At 47.0% G+C, this 23,109-nt stretch overlaps 1 protein-coding gene across 2 annotated transcripts in view; it reads right to left on the bottom strand.

Moving 5' to 3' along the window:
• The window catches only part of LOC121844525 (receptor-type tyrosine-protein phosphatase R-like), a 71,329-nt gene that overhangs the window by 47,094 nt on the left and 1,126 nt on the right, over positions 1-23,109 (bottom strand). The window contains exons 2-3 of one of the 2 annotated variants that reach the window (XM_042314742.1): positions 19,096-19,318; positions 18,575-18,776 (exon numbers count right to left, since the gene is read on the bottom strand). In XM_042314742.1, the coding sequence (XP_042170676.1) occupies positions 18,575-18,776; positions 19,096-19,318 (425 nt within the window). Of the gene's footprint in view, positions 1-18,574; positions 18,780-19,095; positions 19,319-23,109 lie in introns of both variants that reach the window. The other variant, XM_042314741.1, reaches the window with a different exon arrangement.

Genomic DNA, 23,109 nt, shown 5'->3' with positions numbered 1-23,109 from the left:
TGAAAACAATAAGACAAAAACATTTTTAATTCCATGTGAATTCACAATGTAGCTGCTGCTGCCAGCAACGGCTTGTGTCTCACGGTGTCGTCTCGTTCCCATGGGTCAGCATCGACCTGGACGACCATTACTGTACCTCACATCTCCCCCTCTGTCTGTTACTGTACCTCACATCTCCCCTGTCTGTTACTGTACCTCACATCTCCCTCTCTGTCTGTTACTGTACCTCACATCTCCCCTCTGTCTGTTACTGTACCTCACATCTCCCCTCTGTCTGTTACTGTACCTCATCTCCCCCTCTGTCTGTTACTGTACCTCACATCTCCCTCTGTCTGTTACTGTACCTCACATCTCCCCTCTGTCTGTTACTGTACCCCACATCTCCCCCTGTCTGTTACTGTACCTCACATCTCCCCTCTGTCTGTTACTGTACCCCACATCTCCTCTGTCTGTTACTGTACCCCACATCTCCCTCTGTCTGTTACTGTACCTCACATCTCCCTCTCAGTCTGTTACTGTACCTCACATCTCCCCCTCTGTCTGTTACTGTACCCCACATCTCCCCTCTCTGTCTGTTACTGTACCCCACATCTCCCCTCTGTCTGTTACTGTACCTCACATCTCCCCTCTGTCTGTTACTGTACCTCACATCTCCCCTCTCTGTCTGTTACTGTACCCCACATCTCCCCCTGTCTGTTACTGTACCTCACATCTCCCTCTCAGTCTGTTACTGTACCTCACATCTCCCCCTGTCTGTTACTGTACCCCACATCTCCCCCTGTCTCTGTCTGTTACTGTACCTCACATCTCCCCCTCTGTCTGTTACTGTACCTCACATCTCCCTCTCAGTCTGTTACTGTACCTCACATCTCCCCTCTGTCTGTTACTGTACCCCACATCTCCCTCTCTGTCTGTTACTGTACCTCACATCTCCCTCTGTCTGTTACTGTACCTCACATCTCCCCCTCTGTCTGTTACTGTACCTCACATCTCCCCCTCACATCTGTCTGTTACTGTACCCCACATCTCCCCCTGTGTGTTTACTGTACCTCACATCTCCCCCTCTGTCTGTTACTGTACCCCACATCTCCCCCTCTGTCTGTTACTGTACCTCACATCTCCCCCTCTGTCTGTTACTGTACCTCACATCTCCCCCTCTGTCTGTTACTGTACCTCACATCTCCCCTCTGTCTGTCTGTTACTGTACCTCACATCTCCCCTCTGTCTGTTACTGTACCCCACATCTCCCTCTCTGTCTGTTACTGTACCTCACATCTCCCCTCTGTCTGTTACTGTACCTCACATCTCCCCTTTGTCTGTTACTGTACCTCACATCTCCCCCTCTGTCTGTTACTGTACCCCACATCTCCCTCTCAGTCTGTTACTGTACCCCACATCTCCCTCTCAGTCTGTTACTGTACCCCACATCTCTCCCTCTCAGTCTGTTACTGTACCTCACATCTCCCCTTTGTCTGTTACTGTACCTCACATCTCCCCTCAGTCTGTTACTGTACCTCACATCTCCCTCTGTCTGTTACTGTACCCCACATCTCCCCCTCAGTCTGTTACTGTACCCCACATCTCCCTCTCAGTCTGTTACTGTACCTCACATCTCCCCCTCTGTCTGTTACTGTACCCCACATCTCCCCCTCAGTCTGTTACTGTACCCCACATCTCCCTCTCAGTCTGTTACTGTACCCCACATCTCCCCCTCTGTCTGTTACTGTACCCCACATCTCCCCCTCTGTCTGTTACTGTACCTCACATCTCCCCCCCCTCTGTCTGTTACTGTACCCCACATCTCCCTCTCAGTCTGTTACTGTACCCCACATCTCCCTCTCTGTCTGTTACTGTACCTCACATCTCCCTCTCAGTCTGTTACTGTACCTCACATCTCCCTCTCAGTCTGTTACTGTACCCCACATCTCCCCTCTGTCTGTTACTGTACCCCACATCTCCCTCTCAGTCTGTTACTGTACCTCACATCTCCCCCTCTGTCTGTTACTGTACCTCACATCTCCCCTCTGTCTGTTACTGTACCTCACATCTCCCCCTCTGTCTGTTACTGTACCTCACATCTCCCCTTTGTCTGTTACTGTACCTCACATCTCCCCCTCAGTCTGTTACTGTACCTCACATCTCCCTCTGTCTGTTACTGTACCCCACATCTCCCCCTCAGTCTGTTACTGTACCCCACATCTCCCTCTCAGTCTGTTACTGTACCTCACATCTCCCCCCCTCTGTCTGTTACTGTACCCACATCTCCCCCTCAGTCTGTTACTGTACCCCACATCTCCCTCTCAGTCTGTTACTGTACCCACATCTCCCTCTCAGTCTGTTACTGTACCTCACATCTCCCTCTCAGTCTGTTACTGTACCTCACATCTCCCCCTCTGTCTGTTACTGTACCTCACATCTCCCTCTCAGTCTGTTACTGTACCTCACATCTCCCCTCTGTCTGTTACTGTACCTCACATCTCCCCCTCTGTCTGTTACTGTACCCCACATCTCCCTCTCAGTCTGTTACTGTACCTCACATCTCCCTCTCAGTCTGTTACTGTACCTCACATCTCCCTCTCAGTCTGTTACTGTACCTCACATCTCCCTCTCAGTCTGTTACTGTACCTCACATCTCCCCCTCTGTCTGTTACTGTACCCCACATCTCCCCCTCTGTCTGTTACTGTACCTCACATCTCCCTCTCAGTGTGTTACTGTACCCCACATCTCCCCCTCTGTCTGTTACTGTACCCCACATCTCCCTCTCAGTCTGTTACTGTACCCCACATCTCCCCCTCTGTCTGTTACTGTACCTCACATCTCCCCTCTGTCTGTTACTGTACCTCACATCTCCCTCTCAGTCTGTTACTGTACCTCACATCTCCCCCTCTGTCTGTTACTGTACCCCACATCTCCCCCTCTGTCTGTTACTGTACCTCACATCTCCCTCTCAGTCTGTTACTGTACCCCACATCTCCCCCTCTGTCTGTTACTGTACCCCACATCTCCCCTCTCAGTCTGTTACTGTACCCCACATCTCCCCCTCTGTCTGTTACTGTACCTCACATCTCCCCTCTGTCTATTACTGTACCCCACATCTCCCTCTCTGTCTGTTACTGTACCTCACATCTCCCCTCTGTCTGTTACTGTACCTCACATCTCCCCTCTGTCTGTTACTGTACCTCACATCTCCCCCTCTGTCTGTTACTGTACCCCACATCTCCCCTCAGTCTGTTACTGTACCTCACATCTCCCCCTCTGTCTGTTACTGTACCCCTCCCCCTCTGTCTGTTACATCTCCCCTCTGTCTGTTACTGTACCCCACATCTCCCCCCACATCTCAGTCTGTTACTGTACCCCACATCTCCCTCTCAGTCTGTTACTGGGAAACCCCCAGAAGCAGGCAATGCAGATGTAGAAGCACAGGGGCTGGGAAAACCCCCCATTTAACCTTATCTTCTCAAAGTATTGTCATTCAGGACTTTGGGGCTGTTGCTGCTTGCGTAGTGGTGGAGAGTCGACTCCAACATGATTGATTCCTCGACTCCTTGACTCTTGGTGTCGATTCCCATTTCTGAGTGTCAAAATGGATCCCGCTAGAAATCGACTCCTAAGATTCAGAATTTTTGGAATGGAGGAGACTGATTAGTTGCTGTACTTCTGAGAATAAAATCACTCATAGTTTTCGTAGCGAGCTAGCGTCGGACGGAGAGAGGGGAGGGGCACAGCATCCAATACATGGCCATTTCTTGGTATTAGTAAAAGCAGGGCCTATTATCAATGAATAGGCTAGGATGTTGAGATGAGCAAGATGCAACACCCCTCTCTCACACAGTAAATGTACATGTGCACAGGTTCACGCCGTTCACTGTGCGGCAGCCAGAGCAACAAAACAGCAGAGAAGTTGAGCATCGCGCTTCAACACTCTCAGTTGTTGCGGAAATGTACACACTACGCTCTTTACTTCCTGTAGCTACAAAATGGTGGCTACCACTTTCTCTAGTTGAATCCAGCTCTGTCTGTCACTCAGTACCAGGACCACTGGATCGTGCAGTGCACCTTCCTTAAGGCTTAAATGGCAGCTGTCCTTGGTGCTGAAAGGGATGGAGGATAACTGTTTACCTAATGTTCTCTGGCAGCAGCTACGGGGACCTAGGATACAAAACAAAGAAGAATGTGTCTGTCTGGTCTGTCTGTCCGTCTGTCTATCTGTCTGGTCTGTCCGTCCGTCCGTCCGTCCGTCCGTCCGTCCGTCCGTCCGTCCGGTCTGTCTGGTCTGTCTGTCTGTCTGGTCTGTCTGTCCGTCCGTCTGTCCGTCTGTCTGGTCTGTCTGGTCTGTCTGTCTGTCTGTCTGTCTGTCTGGTCTGTCTGGTCTGTCTGTCTGGTCTGTCTGTCTGGTCTGTCTGTCTCTGTCTGTCTGTCTGGTCTGTCTGTCTGTCTGTCTGTCTGTCTGGTCTGTCTGGTCGGTCTGTCTGGTCTGTCTGGTCTGTCTGTCTGGTCTGTCTGGTCTGTCTGTCTGGTCTGTCTGGTCTGTCTGTCTGTCTGTCTGTCTGTCTGTCTGTCTGTCTGGTCTGGTCTGGTCTGTCTGGTCTGTCTGTCTGTCTGTCTGTCTGGTCTGTCTGTCTGGGTCTGTCTGTCTGTCTGTCTGTCTGGTCTGTCTGTCTGTCTGTCTGGTCTGTCTGTCTGTCTGTCTGTCTGTCTGTCTGGTCTGTCTGTCTGTCTGTCTGTCTGTCTGGTCTGTCTGGTCTGTCTGGTCTGTCTGGTCTGTCTGTCTGTCTGGTCTGTCTGGTCTGTCTGTCTGGTCTGTCTGGTCTGTCTGGTCGGTCTGTCTGGTCTGGTCTGTCTGGTCTGTCTGTCCGTCCGTCTGTCCGTCCGTCTGTCTGTCTGTCTGGTCTGTCTGGTCTGTCTGTCCGTCCGTCTGTCTGTCTGTCTGGTCTGTCCTGTCTGTCAAATAAAATGTTATTGGTCACATACACATGGTTAGCAGATGTTATTGGTCACATACACATGGTTAGCAGATGTTATTGGTTGCATACACATGGTTAGCAGATGTTATTGGTCACATACACATGGTTAGCAGATGTTATTGGTCACATACACATGGTTAGCAGATGTTATTGGTCACATACACATGGTTAGCAGATGTTATTGGTCACATACACATGGTTAGCAGATGTTATTGGTCACATACACACGGTTAGCAGATGTTATTGGTCACATACACACGGTAAGCAGATGTTATTGTAGGTGTAGCTAAATGCTTATGCTTCTAGATCTGACAGTGCAGCAGTATCTAACAGGTAATATCTAACTATTACACAACAAAACCTAATACACACAATCTAGTAAAGGAACAGGATGTTAATATATTTACAATATATGGATGAGCAGTGACAGAGAGGCTAAGATGCAATAGATAGTGAAGAATAGATAGTGAAGGACACAGTAAATACATATGAGATGAGTAATGCGAGATATGTAAACATTATTAAAGTGTGTGTGTGAGTGAAGTTGATCTATTTTGTGTAAGAAAGCCAGGACTGCAGATTAGCATGGCCTTGTGTCTCTGTGGAAACCCCTTAGACCTCTCTACAAAGACTGGGATACTCCTCAGACAGGACCCAGACCTCTCTACAGACTGGGATACTCCTCAGACAGGACCCAGACCTCTCTACAGACTGGGATACTCCTCAGACAGGGCCCAGACCTCTCTACAGACTGGGATACTCCTCAGACAGGGCCCAGACCTCTCTACAGACTGGTATACTCCTCAGACAGGGCCCAGACCTCTCTACAGACTGGGATACTCCTCAGACAGGGCCCAGACCTCTCTACAGACTGGGATACTCCTCAGACAGGACCCAGACCTCTCTACAGACTGGGATACTCCTCAGACAGGGCCCAGACCTCTCTACAGACTGGGCCCAGACCTACTCCTCAGACAGGGCCCAGACCTCTCTACAGACTGGAATACTTCCCAGACAGGACCCAGACCTCTCTACAGACTGGTATACTTCCCATACAGGATCCAGACCTCTCTACAGACTGGGATACTCCTCAGACAGGGCCCAGACCTCTCTACAGACTGGGATACTCCTCAGACAGGACCCAGACCTCTCTAAGGGCTGGTATACTCCTCAGACAGGGCCCACACCTCTCTACAGACTGGGATACTTCCCAGACAGGACCCAGATCTCTCTACAGACTGGAATACTCCTCAGACAGGGCCCACACCTCTCTACAGACTGGTATACTTCCCATACAGGATCCAGACCTCTCTACAGACTGGGATACTCCTCAGACAGGACCCACACCTCTCTACAGACTGGTATACTTCCCATACAGGATCCAGATCTCTCTACAGACTGGAATACTCCTCAGACAGGACCCAGACCTCTCTACAGACTGGTATACTTCCCATACAGGATCCAGACCTCTCTACAGACTGGGATACTCCTCAGACAGGACCCAGACCTCTCTGACTATGCTCCCAGGGTTAGTATGGTATAGTCAGGAGGTCCTCGCCTCTCCTGTCAAGGTTAGTATGGTATAGTCAGGAGGTCCTCTCCTCTCCTGTCAGGGTTAGTATGGTATAGTCAAGAGGTCCTCTCCTCTCTGAGAAATGGACAGTAAAGATGATCTCACCCCAGTGGGCCCTGCAGGTCCTGGAAGGTGGGCAGAGCCTATCAGGAGGCAGCTTCCACTATCAGCCAACCAATCAGGAGGATATTATGGCTCTGTACTTTCTCATTGACTCTGTAATAAACAGGAGGCAGTGATATCACAACCCCCTGGTCTGTTCTCTATGACAGACAGACAGACAGACAGACAGACAGACAGACAGACAGACAGACAGACAGACAGACAGACAGACAGACAGACAGACAGACAGACAGACAGACAGACAGACAGACAGATACTCTGCTCCCATTGAGGTGCGTTGAGACAGACAGACACAGACAGACAGACAGACAGACAGACAGACAGACAGACAGACAGACAGACAGACAGACAGACAGACAGACAGACAGACAGACAGACAGATCTGTCTGTCTGTCTCCCTGTCTGTCAGACAGACAGACAGACAGACAGACAGACAGACGCTATACTCCCATTGAGGTGCGTTGAGACAGATACTCTGCTCCCATTGAGGTGCGTTGAGACAGACAGACAGACAGACAGATGCTATGCTCCCATTGAGGTGCGTTTAGACAGACAGACAGACAGATGCTATACTCCCATTGAGGTGCGTTGAGACAGACAGACAGATACTATGCTCCCATTGAGGTGGGTTTAGACAGACAGACAGACAGATACTCTGCTCCCATTGAGGTGAGTTTAGACAGACAGACAGATACTATGCTCCCATTGAGGTGCGTTTAGACAGACAGACAGACAGACAGACAGACAGACAGACAGACAGACAGACAGACAGACAGACAGACAGACAGACAGACAGACAGACAGACAGACAGACAGACAGACAGACAGACAGACAGACAGACAGACAGACAGACAGACAGACAGATACTCTGCTCCCATTGAGGTGCGTTTAGACAGACAGACAGATACTCTGCTCCCATTGAGGTGCGTTGAGACAGACAGACAGATACTATGCTCCCATTGAGGTGCGTTTAGACAGACAGACAGTAGGACCTCTTTGCGTCGTAGAGGACCGGTTTCCCTATCAGCCTCTCCATGTAGTTACCTCGGAGATGATTATCCACTCCACCACATCATCATCATCATCATCATCATCGCTTATCACCGACCTGTGGCACATCACAGACATTACCTCCATTATACACACGCCTGCCTGCTCTTTTCATTTCCTGTTAAAACCATTCACCACCTATCTACTAGAGACAGGAGGAGGAGGAGGAGAAGCTGTCATGTATTGGATTTGACCATATCTTATAGTCTGTCTAGACCTGCTGTTGCTAAGTTACTGGAAAACAGCAACGTGGCTTAACTGTGGAGCATTTTCTCCTTAGAAGGAAAGATAATATTTTGGCGACAGAGAGAGATGCAAGAGAGACAGACAGAGCGAGAGAGGGGAGAGGGGAGAGAGAGAGAACAGAGGGAGAGACAGAGGAGAGAGAGAGAGAGAGAGAGAGACAGTGAGAGAGGGGGAGAGAGAGACAGACAGAGAGAGAGCGAGAGAGAGAGACAGACAGTGAGAGAGAGCGAGAGACAAAGAGTGAGAGAGAGGAAAGAGAGAGAATCCCATTTTTAGATCAACATCTTTATAATACTCATTATCCATTCTAGAGAGATCCCCCTCGGGCCAAACACCAGGCCTTGGGTTGCTTTCACACAGATCTCGTTGGTACAAACACTCTAAACAGCATCCAAGCCTCTGCTAGCCAGCGCCATGGCACCCATCTTTCTTGGGGAGGAGGTAGGTAGCCAGTCGTAGCTGTTATGTGTGTTGAGATGGGCTACTGAGAAGAGCTGGTCACATACATCTTTCCTTGGGGAGGTGGTAGGTAGCCAGTCGTAGCTGTTATGTGTGTTGAGATGGACTACCAAGAAGAGCTGGTCACATACATCTTTCCTTGGGGAGGTGGTAGGTAGCCAGTCGTAGCTGTTATGTGTGTTGAGATGGACTACCAAGAAGAGCTGGTCACATACATCTTTCCTTGGGGAGGTGGTAGGTAGCCAGTCGTAGCTGTTATGTGTGTTGAGATGGGCTACAGAGAAGAGCTGGTCACATACATCTTTCCTTGGGGAGGTGGTAGGTAGCCAGTCGTAGCTGTTATGTGTGTTGAGATGGGCTACAGAGAAGAGCTGGTCACATACATCTTTCCTTGGGGAGGTGGTAGGTAGCCAGTCGTAGCTGTTATGTGTGTTGAGATGGGCTACAGAGAAGAGCTGGTCACATACATCTTTCCTTGGGGAGGTGGTAGGTAGCCAGTCGTAGCTGTTATGTGTGTTGAGATGGGCTACAGAGAAGAGCTGGTCACATACAGTCTCTGACCTCTGGGCCGGAGCAGCTAACATGATGTCAGTAGAGAGATACTGTCCGCTGCTCTGCTATGGTTTCATACAGAAGGCAAAGACAGGAGATCTATGTAGGAGACTGTCCTGTTTTAATGGGGATATGTCCCCCCCGGACACAGAGCGGCCCTGTCTCCGCAGTCTGTCTCACAGCTCTACTCCTCTGTCTCTGTCTGTCTCTCTCTCCTCTCTCTCTCCTCAGTCTGTCTCACAGCTCTACTCCTCTGTCTCTGTCTGTCTCTCTCTCCTCAGTCTGTCTCACAGCTCTACTCCTCTGTCTCTCTGTCTCTGTCTGTCTCTCTCTCCTCTCTCTCCTCTCACTCCTCTCACTCTGTCTCACAGCTCTACTCCTCTGTCTCTGTCTGTCTCTCTCTCCTCTCTCTCTCCTCACTCTGTCTCACAGCTCCACTCCTGTCTCACAGCTCTACTCCTCTGTCTCTGTCTGTCTCTCTCTCCTCTCCTCACTCTCCTCACTCTTTCTCACAGCTCTTCTCCTCCTTCTCTCTACTCTGTCTCACAGCTCTACTCCTCTATCTCTCTGTCTCTGTCTGTCTCTCTGTCTGTCTCTCTCTCCTCTCTCTCCTCTCACTCCTCTCACTCTGTCTCACAGCTCTACTCCTCTGTCTCTGTCTGTCTGTCTCTCTCTCCTCTCTCCTCACTCTGTCTCACAGCTCTTCTCCTCTGTCTCTGTCTGTCTCTCTCTGTCTCTCTCAGGGTTGTGAAGAGGCAACACTTTGTTTACACACCGGGGGTAATTTGTATCTCAGTAATGCTCCTCTATTTGTCATGCATGGTGGTATAACTATGTATTCAGCATCTATTGTTATAAATGATTTGTTTACTCCGTCCTTACAAAGCATTGTGGGCTGGACGAGGTAAACTAATTGGACTGAATGTTACAGTAAGCAAACAGCAGTGTTGTTCATTAGTGGTCTACGTTACTCCATAGCCTCAGCCAGCCAGTGTGTGCGTGTTTTTAAAATTTGATTTGACCTTTATTTAACTAGGCAAGTCAGTTAAGAACAAATTCTTACTTTCAATGACAGCCTAGGAACAGTGGGTTAACTGCCTGTTCAGGGGCAGAATGACAGATTTGTACCTTGTCAGCACGGGGGTTTGAACTTGCAACATTCCAGTTACTAGTCCAACGCTCTAACCACTAGGCTACCCTGCCTGCCTGCCTGCCTGCCTGCCTGCCTGCCTGCCTGCCTGCCTGCCTGCCTGCCTGCCTGCCTGCCTGCCTGCCTGCCTGCCTGCCTGCCTGCCTGCCTGCCTGCCTGCCTGCCTGCCTGCCTGCCTGCCTGCCTGCCTGCCTGCCTGCCTGCCTGCCTGCCTGCCTGCCTGCCTGCCTGCCTGCCTGCCTGCCTGCCTGCCTGCCTGCCTGCCTGCCTGCCTGCCTGCTGCCTGCCTGCCTGCCTGCCTGCCTGCCTGCCTGCCTGCCTGCCTGCGTGCGTGCGTGCGTGCGTGCGTGCGTGCGTGCGTGCGTGCGCGTGTGTGTGTGTGTGTGTGTGTGTGTGTGTACAGTGGAGCTTCTACAGTGTCAATACATCAATATTGTCTCATAGTTTTAATGTTTCATCTCTGTACTGTCTGTCTCATCCATGTACTGTCTGTCTCATCCCTGTATAGTCTGTCTCATAGTCAGTTCATTGTTTTAATGTGTCATCCCTGTACTGTCTGTCTCATAGTCCGTTCATTGTTTTAATGTTTCATCTCTGTACAGTCTGTCTCATCCCTTTACAGTCTATCTCATCCATGTACAGTCTGTCTCTCATCCCTGTACAGTCTGTCTCATCCCTTTACTGTCTGTCTCATCCCTGTACAGTCTGTCTCATCCCTGTACTGCCTGTCTCATCTCTGTACAGTCTGTCTCATCCCTGTACTGCCTGTCTCATCCCTGTACTGTCTGTCTCATCCCTGTACAGTCTGTCTCATCCCTGTACAGTCTGTCTCATCCCTGTACAGTCTGTCTCATCCCTGTACAGTCTGTCTCATCCCTGTACAGTCTGTCTCATCCCTGTACAGTCTGTCTCATCCCTGTACAGTCTATCTCATCTCTGTACAGTCTGTCTCATCTCTGTACAGTCTGTCTCATCCCTGTACAGTCTGTCTCATCCCTGTACAGTCTGTCTCATCCCTGTACAGTCTGTCTCATCCCTGTACTGTCTGTCTCATCCCTGTACAGTCTGTCTCATCCCTGTACAGTCTGTCTCATCCCTGTACAGTCTGTCTCATCCCTGTACAGTCTGTCTCATCCCTGTACAGTCTGTCTCATCTCTGTACAGTCTGTCTCATCTCTGTACAGTCTGTCTCATCCCTGTACAGTCTGTCTCATCAGTGGAGTGAAGTATATTTAATAGTCCATAGGAGTCCCCCCAATCTCTCTTTCTACCCCTGTGGCGGCAGGGTAGCCTAGTGGTTAGAGCGTTGGACTAGTAACCGGAAGGTTGTGAGTTCAAACCCCCGAGCTGACAAGGTACAAATCTGTCGTTCTGCCCCTGAACAGGCAGTTAACCCACTGTTCCCAGGCCGTCATTGAAAATAAGAATCTGTTCTTAACTGACTTGCCTGGTTAAATAAAGGTAAAATTTAAAAAAAAAAATTCTCAGGTCTTCCTCCCCTCTCTCTATATATCTCTCTCACTCTGCCTATCTGTTTGATTCTCTTTCTCTTGAGATCAGTTGTTAAATCAGAGGAGTCTGGTCGGTCTACAGACAGAGTGCTGAAGGGACCACTGAGCCAGTAAAGTGATTGATTTTAAGGGTGCATCCTGAATGGCACCCTATTCCTTACATAGTGCACTCATTTTGAACAGGGCCCATATGGCTCTGTAGTGCACTATAGAGGGAATATTGTGCCATTTAGGAGTCAGACTTGAGTTCTCCAGTGGACAAGTAGGGTTCTGTGTCGTCCATAAACCTTTCAGCAGGCTAGACAGGGGACTACGGCTAGACAGGGGACTACGGCTAGAGAGGGGACTACGGCTAGACAGGGGACTACGGCTAGACAGGGGACTACGGCTGGCCGGGAGACTACGGCTAGAGAGGGGACTACGGCTAGACAGGGGACTACGGCTAGCCAGGGGACTACGGCTGGACAGGGGACTACGGCTAGACAGGGGACTACGGCTAGACAGGGGACTACGGCTAGACAGGGGACTACGGCTGGACAGGGGACTACGGCTAGACAGGGGACTACGGCTAGACAGGGGACTACGGCTAGACAGACAGACAGACAGACAGACAGACAGACAGACAGACAGACAGACAGACAGACAGACAGACAGACAGACAGACAGACACTCTGCTCCCATTGAGGTGTGTTGAGTCAGACAGACAGACAGACAGACAGACAGACAGACAGACAGACAGACAGACAGACAGACAGACAGACAGACAGACAGACAGACAGACAGACAGACAGACAGACACTCTGCTCCCATTGAGGTGTGTTGAGACAGACAGACAGACAGACAGACAGACAGACAGACAGACAGACAGACACTCTGCTCCCATTGAGGTGTGTTGAGACAGACAGACAGACAGACAGACAGACAGACAGACAGACAGACAGACAGACAGACAGACAGACAGACACTCTGCTCCCATTGAGGTGTGTTGAGACAGACAGACAGACAGACAGACAGACAGACAGACAGACAGACATACAGACAGACAGACAGACAGACAGACAGACAGACAGACAGACAGACAGACAGACAGACAGACAGACAGACAGACAGACAGACAGACAGACAGACAGACAGACAGACACTCTGCTCCCATTGAGGTGTGTTGAGACAGACAGACAGACAGACAGACAGACAGACAGACAGACAGACAGACAGACAGACAGACAGACAGACAGACAGACAGACAGTGTCTCTGTTCTCTTGTAGATAAAGACGTTTTCCAGCAGCGTTCTGACAGCAGACGCCTCTCGAACACAATACACTGGTGAAAAATAACACCACAAAGCAGCCCGTTGTCTCCTGAGGGTGTGTGTGTGTGTGTGTGTGTGTGTGTGTCTGGTGGGGATCAGCTGGCGCTGTAAGAGAATCTCAATGTGAAAGTGAAGGTCAAAGCACCGTATCTAATTGTTAATGTTATGTAATGACCCATTGTTGAGGTAGATGGATCAACACCACACTAACCATGATATTCAGACATATACAATCTATAGGAGAGAACACCACACTAACCATGATATTCAGATATATACAATCTATAGGAGAGAACACCACACTAACCATCATATTCAGACATATACAATCTATAGGAGAGAACACCACACTAACCATGATATTCAGATATATACAATCTATAGGAGAGAACACCACACTAACCATGATATTCAGATATATACAATCTATAGGAGAGAACACCACACTAACCATGATATTCAGATATATACAATCTATAGGAGAGAACACCACACTAACCATGATATTCAGACATATACAATCTATAGGAGAGAACACCACACTAACCATGATATTCAGATATATACAATCTATAGGAGAGAACACCACACTAACCATCATATTCAGACATATACAATCTATAGGAGAGAACACCACACTAACCATCATATTCAGACATATACAATCTATAGGAGAGAACACCACACTAACCATGATATTCAGACATATACAATCTATAGGATAGAACACAGAATCTATAGGAGAGAACACAGAATCTATAGGAGAGAACACATACACAATCCATAGGAGAGAACACATACACAATCTATAGGAGAGAACACATATATATAATCTATAGGAGAGAACACATATATATAATCTATAGGAGAGAACACATACACAATCTATAGGAGAGAACACATACACAATCTATAGGAGAGAACACATACACAATCTATAGGAGAGAACACATACACAATCCATAGGAGAGAACACATATATATAATCTATAGGAGAGAACACATACACAATCTATAGGAGGGAACACATACACAATCTATAGGAGAGAACACCACACTAACCATGATATTCAGACATATACAATCTATAGGATAGAACACAGAATCTATAGGAGAGAACACAGAATCTATAGGAGAGAACACATACACAATCCATAGGAGAGAACACATATATATAATCTATAGGAGAGAACACATACACAATCTATAGGAGAGAACACATATATATAATCTATAGGAGAGAACACATATATAATCTATAGGAGAGAACACATACACAATCTATAGGAGAGAACACATACACAATCTATAGGAGAGAACACATATATATAATCTATAGGAGAGAACACATACACAATCTATAGGAGAGAACACATATATATAATCTATAGGAGAGAACACATACACAATCTATAGGAGAGAACACATATATATAATCTATAGGAGAGAACACATACACAATCTATAGGAGAGAACACATATATATAATCTATAGGAGAGAACACATACACAATCTATAGCAGAGAACACATACACAATCCATAGGAGGGAACATATATAATCTATAGGAGAGAACACATATATATAATCTATAGGAGAGAACACATACACAATCTATAGGAGAGAACACATACACAATCTATAGGAGAGAACACATATATATAATCTATAGGAGAGAACACATATATAATCTATAGGAGAGAGCACATACACAATCTATAGGAGAGAACACATACACAATCTATAGGAGAGAACACATACACAATCTATAGGAGGGAACACATATATATAATCTATAGGAGAGAGCACATACACAATCTATAGGAGAGAACACATACACAATCTATAGGAGGGAACACATACACAATCTATAGGAGAGAACACATATGGAATCTATAGGATGAAAACATATCAAATCTATAGGAGAGAACACATACACACTTGGTACACATGCACACACACACAACAGTCAACTCTCCCAGTACAGTACCATGCCTCTGCTTATTGCTTAGGGCTGTTGTCTTGGTCCGTTACTCTCCCAGTACAGTACAATGTCTCTGCTTATTGCTTAGGGCTGTTGTCTTGGTCCGTTACTCTCCCAGTACAGTACAATGTCTCTGCTTATTGCTTAGGGCTGTTGTCTTGGTCCGTTACTCTCCCAGTACAGTACAATGTCTCTGCTTATTGCTTAGGGCTGTTGTCTTGGTCCGTTACTCTCCCAGTACAGTACAATGTCTCTGCTTATTGCTTAGGGCTGTTGTCTTGGTCCGTTACTCTCCCAGTACAGTACAATGTCTCTGCTTATTGCTTAGGGCTGTTGTCTTGGTCCGTTACTCTCCCAGTACAGTACAATGTCTCTGCTTATTGCTTAGGGCTGTTGTCTTGGTCCGTTACTCTCCCAGTACAGTACAATGTCTCTGCTTATTGCTTAGGGCTGTTGTCTTGGTCCGTTACTCTCCCAGTACAGTACAATGTCTCTGCTTATTGCTTAGGGCTGTTGTCTTGGTCCGTTACTCTCCTCTATTTTTACAGATACCTTTCCACTGGTTTTACACCAAGCTAGAATGACTATGTATACGGATGACTCCCCACTCTACATGTCAGCACCTCAAAGCCAGTGAGCTCACTGACCTTCTAAAAACAGGAGTCACAGTCAGTATGGGAATGGCTGACTGATAGTAAAACCAAACACATCTAAAACTAAAAGCATTTGTATTTGGTTCAAAACATTTTCTAAAGACATAAACCTCAACTGGAGTTGTGTATAAAGGGTGTGGCCATTGAGACAGTCGAGGAGGTTTAACTCCTAGATATAACACACAGGATGGTCTATTATTACGGTCGACTCATATTGACTAAGTTGTTGTGAGAATGGGGAGGGAGTATGTCTTTTATAAAATATGTGTTTTCAGGCTCTGGTCTTGTCCATTCTTGATTACTGTCCGGTAATAGGGTCAGGTGCAGACAAGACAGATCGAGACAACTATGGTTAATACTGCAGCTGGTTCAAAACAGAGAAGCCTTGCCCTTAACTCCACATACAGAACTGACATCAACTAAATGCAGGCCAGTCTTAACCTGGTTGAGGTTTTGACAAGAGATGAACTGCTTCTCTTCTAGTTGTTTTAATGAGAAATATTACCGTGATTAAAGTTCCAGATTGTCTACGTAACCAAATAACATTCAGCTCAGACACCCACTAGGGGTCTCTTCACAGTCCCCAAGTTCAAAACGAACTCACTGCAACACACAGTATTCTACAGAGCCATGATCACATGGAACTCCCTTTCACCTCAAATTACTCAAGAAAACAGCAAGATTCCCTTAAAAAATGTATGAAACAACATCTCGTGGAACGACAGAGACTGTGAGGGGACACACAAACACACACAGACACTAACACACAGACACACACAGACACACACTAACACACAGACACACTCTAAAACACACACACACACACACACACAGACACACACTAACACACTGACACACACACACTCCTTCTGAAGGCCTGCCTGTTATAATAGCAGATGGTCTTTCTCATCCATCACAGAGAGGGGGACATCGGGGCCATCTGGCCCCAGCCAGGCCTCACCCACCTTCAGGACCAATGGCTTCAACCTGGGCCTCTTCCCACATCCTCCACCCTCACTCTGAACAGTCAACACCCATGTCTCAGCAAGAGCTCTTGATGTGTTAAATTATCAATTAAATGATCAATCAATCAATCATCATTATCTACAATCAAGGACTCTGAATCCACTGTGTTACGATAGTAAATCATTTCTCAAAGTGAAAATCCATAGGATGGGAATCCTCCAACCTGGTCTGCTATACATTCAGAGCTGCTTCTGGATGGAATCCTCTGTCCTGAGGTTTCAGACCGACACCCAGAGTGTCGGGCTCACAGGAGTTCATATATTCATGATTGTATTTCCTGGTGTTTCAGACCGATACCCAGAGTGTCGGGCTCACAGGAGTTCATATATTCATGATTGTATTTCCTGGTGTTTCAGACCGACACCCAGAGTGTCGGGCTCACAGGAGTTCATATATTCATGATTGTATTTCCTGGTGTTTCAGACCGACACCCAGAGTGTCGGGCTCACAGGAGTTCATATATTCATGATTGTATTTCCTGGTGTTTCAGACCGACACCCAGAGTGTCGGGCTCACAGGAGTTCATATATTCATGATTGTATTTCCTGGTGTTTCAGACCGACACCCAGAGTGTCGGGCTCACAGGAGTTCATATATTCATGATTATATTTCCTGCTGTTTAAGACAGACACCCAGAGTGTCGGGCTCACAGGAGTTCATATATTCATGATTATATTTCCTGGTGTTTCAGACCGACACCCAGAGTGTCGGGCTCACAGTAGTTCATATATTCATGATTGTTTGCAACCAACGTCTCTTGATTCCACTGGCTCAAGATACCAAAGTGAAAATCCATAAAATCGCAGTCACCCAACCATCAATCATTATCTGGGTCATTCCATGAAATGAGTGTCTTTTTGATGTTTTAAGATGAAATTCTGCACCAATACAGAGTTTTGTCTTGTGGGGTATAGGAGAGAACACATATAGAATATATAGGAGAGAACACTTATAGAATATATAGGATGAAAACCTATAAAAACCTATAGGAGAGAACACATACACACAGACACACACAACAGTCAACTCTCCCAGTACAGTACAATGTCTCTGCTTATTGCTTAGGGCTGTTGTCTTGAAAAGTGAAAGACTAAAGTTACATACATGGGATGCTTTAGTGAATTTCAGAATGTCTGGAATAGAAAAGGCAGAAATAAAACAATTCAATAAACATTTGCAGCCAGTCATCCAAAACACAGCCCTGTGGGTGTCTGTGGTATCTCCATGAATTTAATAAATCAATATCTTTTTTTTTTATAGAAATAAAGACTTGCTAAAGTGCTAAAATTCAGCATTTTGACGTGTCCCTCTGTGACTTTTAACCCACTTAAACCCTTTTCCCCTGTCACTAGGGGATTTATGGCTGATTAAAAATGAAATCGTCAACCCTGTCACGGTCAACCCTGTTACGGTCAACCCTGTTACGGTCAACCCTTTTACAGTCAACCCTTTTACTCTGTTACTGTCAACCCTGTTACTGTCAACCCTGTTACTGTCAACCCTTTTACAGTCAACCCTGTTACTGTCAACCCTGTTACTGTCAACACTGTTACGGTCAACCCTGTCAATGTCAACCCTGACACTGTCAACCCTGTCACTGTCAACCCTGTCACTGTCAACCCTGTCACTGTCAACCCTGTCACTGTCAACCCTGTCACTGTCAACCCTGTCACGGTCAACCCTGTCAGGGTCAACCCTGTCAGGGTCAACCCTGTCACGGTCAACCCTGTTACGGTCAACCCTGTTACTGTCAACCCTGTTACGGTCAATCCTGTTACGGTCAACCTGTTTTTTTTACCAAGGTACACATCTCCAAAGGGACTGGTGGTCAACCCTGTTACTGTCACGCCTGTTACCGTCACACCTGCTCAACCTGTTTTTTTAACCAAGGTACACATCTCCAAAGGCACTGGTGGAACGACCCATCAATACATCCAGAGTGTAGATGGGAAATATCTACACTCTACTCACCACGGTGACCATACAGCGCGCTGAGACCGGAGCGTTCTCCACCCGTACCTCCTGCTCCGGCTGTGCCAACAGGCTGACGGCTCCATGCCCACGGGGCGCCTGGCGGGACTGGGACTCCAGCAGGGCAGCGGGCATCAGCTTAGCCAGCCTGGCATGGGTCTGGGAGGACTGGGTGAGGAGGCTGTCCACCCTGGCCATGTCCCTGCTGAAACATTCTGTATGATCAGGGTGCACTATGGAGACATCTCATTAGGTCCATTTCATGTGTACTACGGCAGGTAGAACCTGAATCGCAGTATTACATACAGTAACATGAGATACAAGACAACAAAGGGAGTTGGCTGTAAAATACTATTAAACTAAAGGTTCAATTGTGTTTAATAATTCTTTATTGTGTCCCTTTCTGTGAATGTCTCTTGCATCTCAAACTCAACATCCTCACTACATCTGCCTTTCATTTTGTTTTTTAAATGCGTTTCATTATGTGATGGACTGTGTTGTTTTCAAGCATCTCTCTTTACCTGAAGCTGTCCAGTCTGGCCTGGTGCTGGGCACTGAGGGTGTTAACCAAGGCATGGAGACTGTCTCTGTCCCCACCACGCTGCCACCCGGGTGTCTCCAGACCCAGGGTCCTCTCCTGGCCATCTTGGTCCACGTGACGGTACACCAGGACTGGGCTGTCCGACCACCTCCTCCCTTCACCGGTCCTGGTCGTGTAGCGGTCATGGTCACCAGAAAAAACATCTACAAAGAGAGAGGGAATGGGTTGATGCTAGCTGCAGGTTCAACACTATGGTTGATGCTATGCTAGCTGCAGGTCTAACACTATGGTTGATGCTATGCTAGCTGCAGGTCTACCACTATGGTTGATGCTATGCTAGCTGTAGGTCTACCACTATGGTAGTGAGGTCTGCACAACGCATCACCGGGGCAAACTACCTGCCCTCCAGGACACCTACACCACCCGATGCTACAGGAAGGCCATAAAGATCATCAAGGACATCAACCACCCGAGCCACTGCCTGTTCACCCCGCTGTCATCCAGAAGGCGAGGTCAGTACAGGTGCATCAAAGCTGGGACCGAGAGACTGAAAAACAGCTTCTATCTCAAGGCCATCAGACTGTTAAACAGCCACCACTAACATTGAGTGGCTACTGCCAACACACTGTCAATGATACTGACTCTACTCCAGCCACTTTAATCATGGGAATTGATGGGAAATTATGTAAATATATCACTAGCCACTTTAAACAATGCTACCTTATATAATGTTACTTACCCTACATTGTTCATCTCATATGCATACGTTGATACTGTACTCTATATCATCGACTGCATCCTTATGTAATACATGTATCACTAGCCACTTTAACTATGCCACTTGGTTTACATACTTATCTCATATGTATATACTGTACTCGATATCATCTACTGTATCTTGCCTATGCTGCTCTGTACCATCACTCATTCATATATCCTTATGTACATATTCCTTATCCCCTTACACTGTGTATAAGACAGTAGTTTTTTTGGAATTGTTAGTTAGATTACTTGCTCGTTATTACTGCATTGTCGGAACTAGAAGCACAAGCATTTCGCTACACTCGCATTAACATCTGCTAACCATGTGTATGTGACAAATAAAATTTGATTTGATTTGATTTGATTTATGGTTGATGCTATGCTAGCTGTAGGTCTACCACTATGGTTGATGCTATGCTAGCCGCAGGTCTACCACTATGGTTGATGCTATGCTAGCTGTAGGTCTACCACTATGGTTGATGCTATGCTAGCTGCAGGTCTACCACTATGGTTGAAGCTATGCTAGCTGTAGGTCTACCACTATGGTTGATGCTATGCTAGCTGTAGGTCTACCAATATGGTTGATGCTATGCTAGCTGCAGGTCTACCAATATGGTTGATGCTATGCTAGCTGTAGGTCTACCACTATGGTTGATGCTATGCTAGCTGTAGGTCTACCACTATGGTTGATGCTCTGCTAGCTGCAGGTCTACCAATATGGTTGATGCTCTGCTAGCTGTAGGTCTACCAATATGGTTGATGCTCTGCTAGCTGCAGGTCTACCAATATGGTTGATGCTATGCTAGCTGTAGGTCTACCAATATGGTCGATGCTCTGCTAGCTGTAGGTCTACCAATATGATTGATGCTCTGCTAGCTGCAGGTCTACCAATATGGTTGATGCTATGCTAGCTGTAGGTCTACCACTATGGTTGATGCTATGCTAGCTGTAGGTCTACCAATATGGTTGATGCTCTGCTAGCTGCAGGTCTACCAATATGGTTGATGCTATGCTAGCTGCAGGTCTACCAATATGGTTGATGCTATGCTAGCTGTAGGTCTACCAATATGGTTGATGCTCTGCTAGCTGCAGGTCTACCAATATGGTTGATGCTCTGCTAGCTGCAGGTCTACCAATATGGTTGATGCTATGCTAGCTGCAGGTCTACCAATATGGTTAATGCTATGCTAGCTGCAGGTTTACCCATATGGTTTCTTTGGACTCAAAATGCTAATCAAGATTTATTGACATCAAGTTTCATTTTGAACTCTCAGTATAACCAGATATAAAAAATGAATCCCTCACAGACAAGAAAGAGAAAGAGGAAGAACAAGAGCATCACACAGTTCATAGGAAAGCAAGGAAGAGACAGAATGGATAAGAGAAGAAGGAGAGAGAGAGAGAGAGAGAGAGAGAGAGGGATGTTCTATATAGTCTGGTATTATAGAGACGAAGGAGAGAGAGAGGGATGTTCTATATAGTCTGGTATTATAGAGACGAAGGAGAGAGAGAGAGATGTTCTATATAGTCTGGTATTATAGAGAGGAAGGAGAGAGAGAGAGATGTTCTATATAGTCTGGTATTATAGAGAGGAAGGAGAGAGAGAGAGAGGGATGTTCTATATAGTCTGGTATTATAGAGAGGAAGGAGAGAGAGAGAGAGAGAGATGTTCTATATAGTCTGGTATTATAGAGAGGAAGGAGAGAGAGAGAGATGTTCTATATAGTCTGGTATTATAGAGACGAAGGAGAGAGAGAGGGATGTTCTATATAGTCTGGTATTATAGAGACGAAGGAGAGAGAGAGGGATGTTCTATATAGTCTGGTATTATAGAGAGGAAGGAGAGAGAGAGAGATGTTCTATATAGTCTGGTATTATAGAGAGGAAGGAGAGAGAGAGGGATGTTCTACATAGTCTGATATGACAGAAAAGAAGGAGAGGGATGGATAGTGTTCATAGTCTTTGGTATTAGTTTAATTAAGCTGATCAGTCATCCGCTCATGCCCCGAGCAATGAAACCTGCCCCTTTTCCTCTTTCTCCCTCTCCCTGCTCTCTGTGCTCTCTCTCTCTTTCTCTCTGTCTCTCTCTCTCTGTGCTCTTTCTCTCTCCCTCTCCCTGCTCTCTGTGCTCTCTCTCCCTGCTCCCTGTGCTCTCTCTCTCTCCCTGCTCCCTCTCTCTTTCTCTCTGTGCTCTCTCCTTCTGTGCTCTCTGCGCTCTCTCTCCCTGCTCTCTGTGCTTGCTCACTGTTTCTCTCACTCTTTCTCGAGTGAATGTCATGTTATTATTCATTTTCCAGATTGAGAGGCGGAGGCAGCAGGCAGCAGGGAGAGAGATACAGTAGAGAGAGAGAGAGAGAGAGAGAGAGCGAAAGGGAGGGAGGGTGAGAGAGAGAGAGATATGGGGAGAGAAAGATCACATTTCCTCATGTGCCAGGCACGCGTGTCAGCACAGCAAGGTGGTATGGAAGGGAAGTGGGAAGAAGAAATGTCATCCCTCCTAGTAATACATCACACTATATCTGATGCCAGTGAAGAGAATGAAAGCTCTGATTTTAGGAATCATTTCGGCTTCTCCTGAGAGTGTAGAACAGAATAAGCATTCTAGAACTCAGGGGCGTAGGCCTGGAGGTCAACAGCTGCCAATCACATGGGTTTTTCCCCATTGACCTTCACTGAGTGACAAGCATAGAGTTAGGAATTGGAATGCTAGTGGAATTTAAAAAGATCTCTATGGTAACAGCCAGATGATCTTCTCTAGACATCTAGTTTACAGGCTGTGTTGGTTTTACAGTATCTCTCTGAGTCACAATGACAGGTTTATCAATGGTCTTCTGGTATAGACTAAGAGCAGAATAAATACATGTAGTCTATCTACATGTCTCTCTCCCTCTCCCCCCTCTCTCCTCTCTTGCTCTCCTCCTCTCTTGCTTACTCTCTCCCCCTCTCTCTCTCCCCCTCTCTCTCTCTCTCCCTCTCTCTCTCTCCCCCTCTCTCCTCTCTTGCTCTCCTCCTCTCTTGCTTACTCTCTCCCCCTCTCTCTCTCTCCCCCTCTCTCCCTCTCCCCCTCTCTCCTCTCTTGCTCTCCTCCTCTCTTGCTTACTCTCTCCCCTCTCTCTTTCTCCCTCTTAACCTGTAATAAACTGTGTATCAGTATGATACAGTAATACCAGCTGTAAAATCGATGTAGAATATCACAATAGTAAACTCGGTAGATTATTGTATTGTACATTCT

Source organism: Oncorhynchus tshawytscha, unplaced genomic scaffold (assembly GCF_018296145.1).
Source record: "Oncorhynchus tshawytscha isolate Ot180627B unplaced genomic scaffold, Otsh_v2.0 Un_contig_2752_pilon_pilon, whole genome shotgun sequence".
Lineage (NCBI taxonomy): Eukaryota > Metazoa > Chordata > Actinopteri > Salmoniformes > Salmonidae > Oncorhynchus > Oncorhynchus tshawytscha.
The sequence above is the reverse complement of the archived record's forward strand: the minus strand, read 5'-3'. Positions and strand labels throughout refer to the sequence as shown.